Source organism: Anopheles coustani, chromosome 2 (genome assembly GCF_943734705.1).
Source record: "Anopheles coustani chromosome 2, idAnoCousDA_361_x.2, whole genome shotgun sequence".
NCBI lineage: Eukaryota > Metazoa > Arthropoda > Insecta > Diptera > Culicidae > Anopheles > Anopheles coustani.
The window spans coordinates 18,224,161-18,228,790 of record NC_071289.1 but is presented as its reverse complement, the minus strand read 5'-3'; the positions used below and the strand labels follow the sequence as shown (position 1 = coordinate 18,228,790).

Here is a 4,630-nt window from a genome sequence, read left to right as displayed (position 1 = left end):
AATTCTTTGATAAATTGACAGCTCCCAAGTGGGCAGGTCCCATTGTGTGTACAGGAAGTCCTTTTTTCCAAAATATTTCGCTTTTAAGATAGTGCAAAAGTTTGATTAATGATGAACAACCTGTTACTAATAGTTTAAAACAAGCTGAAACATTAATATTTACAATATAAGTCTAGATTTTGGTAAAAATCAAAAGAAACTTTCACTAGCAGACGTAAACAAAGACTTGGATCAACTTGTCATTCTCAGTTTGCTGTCAGTCTCAGATGACAGGAATTTGAAAATTTAGCCGCCTTTTCGGCGGCTAGCTGAAATTTATCAGCCGCAGCAAATCGACACACACATGCATAGCCGGCATCCAAAGTTTGTAAACAAAGCGAGCACGAATTCGAACATGTAATCTTTAAAAAACAGAATATATTGGAAAAACTTTACTTAAACAATCATCCATTTACTCCTGATTGGGTTTTCACTTTGTTTCATATTTCATTTAATGATTTTCATTCATAATCTCGGGTACGAAAAAATGTGCATCCAAGGCCACCTGTTGTTTTGTTTACTAACATATTGCCCCATTTCAAAACCAGATGGCGTTCTTCTGTAACAGTTTGTTTAGTTATTTTTGTTAATATTACCAAAAATTGCTAATACTTATTCCCAATAAGTGCTAAAATAGTCCAGAAGGGCTAATGAACTCGTTTCATTGTACTTACGAACGATTCGCAAATTGTTTCAATCACACTCAAGTGAGTATAAAGAGCCACAGTTCGATCCGGAATATTGAAAGCCTGTTCGAGTAAAAATTGATGATGGATAATCTTCCCACTACGATTTCTTAAAGCAAAGCTTCATAATAAATACATCAGTGCATGGATTATAAATTTAACATTCAGATGCAATGCATCACAAACCACACACGAAGCTATAAATAAGTTTAATGCACTAAATTTGAAACCGAGAGAGGCAGATGCAACCTGAAAAGGCCCAGTTAAATGTTTCTTTTTGGGTTCAACAGTTTTTAGGAACACATGTTTGAAAACATTCGCTGTATAAGCCCTAACACTCGTTTCACACAATGTTAATTGCCAAGTTCCATAGAAGAATTATTTTTTCTTCTAAAAACAACAGTTAAAAATTTAAAACAAAAAGTTATTCCAACGCACCCAATAACGCTAGTAACGCATGATAGCGCAACCAATCGTATCAAAAGTTTGACAACCAAACTGCAAGCCAAAACCGGTGTTTTGTTTACTTCCAAAATTTCACAGCTCCAGCAAGCGTTCTTGTGACTGTGTGAAAATGATTCATTGTAATTAGTTTTTAATTATAGAAAATGTGGATTAGATACGTTATCAGTTAATTGTCCATTTACCCTGTGCGTTGAAACAGAAAACTATAATCATTCGATCAAACTACAACTTAAAATAGGCATGGCAACATTGCTGGTTTGACCAACCATGTTCAGTAAAGTAAATAGTCGAAGCATCTACTGAAATCAACTGTTCGTATAAAGAAGTGCAGATAAATTACATCTGTTTATTGTAATAAATATAGAGTGTCACTCTATCATCACTTCGAATTCTGATTGTGTAGAAGCAGAGTGTAGTCTAGTAGAGGACAGAGGTATGTGCTAAAGGCAGCAATCTAGCGATTCGTACCCTCAACAGAAACCATGGATTACTATTACGATGACTACTACGACGAGTATTACGATCAGGCGGGCGTACCGGAGCGTTCCTTTAACCGTGAACTTAGCTTCGACGAAACCGTCAACAATTGTGTCCATCCATCGCTACGGTTTGCCGGAGAGTATATTGTTAATTTTATCGTCATTAACTTGACATTCTGCGTGTTGGTGCTAGCAGCGAAACGACTCTTCCCTGGCCAATTAAGGAATTTGCATGTACTCAGCTGCGTTTGTGGTGTGGCCCTTTTCTACCGAGTACTTGAGCATGGATACTATCACTTCGTGCAGCTAGCCGTCACCCTGTACGTTATGCAGTGGTTGCTGCATCGTTGGTTTAGCAAAACTGCCCGTTATATAAAGTCGCCTTTCATCCTCATCGCTTATGGAATCGGAAATCTACTACTGAGCGAGCTTCTAGAACCGTCGCCTGAAGCATGGAACCGCGTAAGGGGCACCCAGATGATCCTCTTGATGAAGGTGTTATCTTTAGCATTCGACACGGAGGATAATATGGCGCTGCGGAACCAATTGGGCGTGCTTTCATACTGCGGATACATCCTCTGTCCCGCCAACGTGATTCTAGGTCCGTGGGTCTCATTCAGTGACTATCTACACATTTGGCGAGCATCAGCCGGAGGGTTAGAATCCAAGCAAACCAGATCGACCGGACGTCGGATGCTGATTCATGTGTTCCGACTAGCGATAAACGCACTAATGGCCGTTGCGTTTCTGCTCACCTCTAACTGCATGATCGATTACCTGCTGGCACCGGCTGCGAATTGGAAATGGGTGCGAGCATACGGAAGGGCATTGTCGTTTCGCACCAGCCACTACTTCATCGCATACCTTTCGCAGAGTTCTATGCTCGCGGCGGCCGCGGATTGGAGCCGAGCGGACGACGATCGTTCACTGATGGTTCCTGTGAGCTCGCTGTACCGGGTAAGCTCCCCGCTGGCAGTGGAATTCCCCCGATCGTTGGTGCAGGTTGTGACGGCTTGGAATATACCGATGCACCTTTGGCTCAAGCGGTACATCTTCCGCACGACGAAGCGCCCATTCGGGACGGGGGCAGCCATTGCGCTAACCTACATCATATCATCGCTGCTGCACGGTTTGCACTACCGTCTGTGGATAACGCTGCTAACCATCGGCTCGTGGACGTACGTTGAGCACGAAATTAGGAAAAAGCTTGCCGCCATCTACTCGGCGTGCGTGCTGGTTGGCAAGTGTCCCGAGGCGTGTGTCATGCATCAGCATAAAGGAAAAAGTCTGTTCAGTATCGTCATCAATGCACTGTTTTTCCTGCTGAACGTGTTCAATCTGATCTACCTTGGATGCATCTTTGAATCGACCGAAGGCCCACCGGAGGAAGTCCATCATGATACGTCGATCTTTGGTCGCTGGACTGAATTAAACTATGCTTCCCACTGGTTGCTAGTATTTGCCTACTTATTCTATTTTATCATTTGATACGAACGTAAAACTTAGAAAACTAAGGACCAAACAATCGCCCATGAGCACAAATTCAATCAATTCACACGCTTCTATTTCAACAGATACGCATAATCCTTTCTTTGTAGTGTACCGAACAGTATTCTTGATCAATACTGATCTCAAGAAAAAAAAGCTTTTCCAACTCTATGTAAACAATCAGTCAATTTTCCCGTACCACTAACATAGTGAACACGCACAACCTAAGCAATGTGATAATTTTGGAGGAAAACCTAAAAAAACACTAAATCGCCAACAAAAAAAAAGGTTATAGGAGAATAAAAGTAATTAGTCACTAACAAATTGTCTTTAAGCTCTCTTATAAATAAAAGATAAAATAATTGAAGCAAAAATTATGACAAGCTTTGTTGGAGAGTGTACTAAGTGATATCACAAAAAAACGGATGAAAATTTCCCTCTTGACATTTCACTTAAACCCTTATCTTCCCTTCACCAATAGCTTTATCCCTGGATCAGACTACAATTAAATCATTGACCGCTTAAAACAAAATACAATCTTTAGTGCAAAACCACAAAGATCGCGAAAAACCCCAGGGCAAATAAATTGCGAGCGGTCGGAACATCATATAATTGCCCCTGAACACCGAAAACTGAAGCCAAAACAAAGAAACAAAAACGTAAAGAAGCGCACACGTAGTAACGCTATTGCTAGGCAACGTGCCGAGCGACAAAAAGTGCCCGTAAGATTATTTTTGAGCTGTCGGCGCAATAAGAAAATAGCTACACATTGCAAAAAATTGTCGCACGCGAGGGATGTGAGGTGGCGGGTTGGCGCGTCGCTTTTTTCCCCCAATATCCCAGGAAATTCGAGGAAGAGATCAACGTGCCTGACGCGGACACGATACGGTATATTACACCGGTAGCCGTATAAAAAGCTGACAGTTGATCGTTTTATTATGATGCCCACCCGTTCCGTTGTTCGCGGATTCGCAAATCTGTCTCTTCTTTTCGCTGCTAGCTGGTCGGTGTAGCTTTCCTTTCCGCTTTTCCTTCGATTCGTATGCCCCCCCTTCCCATTCCACATTCGAGGGTAGATGCCAACGATGGATGATACGATTTTTTTTTTGTTACGAAAATATGTCATTTTTACTACAATCGAGTGATTTGTGGATGAGGTTTTCCCACCGCCGAGACGGTTGGAACTGTGCGATCCGTTTCGCGAGGCCCTTCCGATCACAATGCAAAAAGAGAAACCGGAAAAACGAGCCTCTTCATTTGGATCTTCAACACGAACTTCCGCGCTAGCGGTATTGTTCTTGGTACAGTTAATAAAAGACAGCCAGGACTACCTCAAGCACCATAGATCAATCGAATACGAATTACGAAAGCGAAAGTACGAGCAGGCGTGTCCCTACCTTCGTTGTAGCTGTTTGCCCGGTTGCACTTGGCGCTTATATACTTTTCTCACTCCTGGGTTTTCCTTCGATCATG

General features: G+C 42.0%; 1 protein-coding gene across 1 annotated transcript; it reads left to right on the top strand.

Moving 5' to 3' along the window:
- The first annotated feature begins 1,586 nt into the window (after positions 1 to 1,586).
- LOC131263770 (protein-serine O-palmitoleoyltransferase porcupine) lies at positions 1,587 to 3,516 on the top strand. Its single transcript, XM_058266025.1, has one exon. It carries the CDS (start codon positions 1,673 to 1,675, stop codon positions 3,155 to 3,157), a length of 1,485 nt encoding a protein of 494 aa, XP_058122008.1. The 5' UTR covers positions 1,587 to 1,672; the 3' UTR covers positions 3,158 to 3,516.
- The last annotated feature ends 1,114 nt before the right edge of the window (positions 3,517 to 4,630 follow it).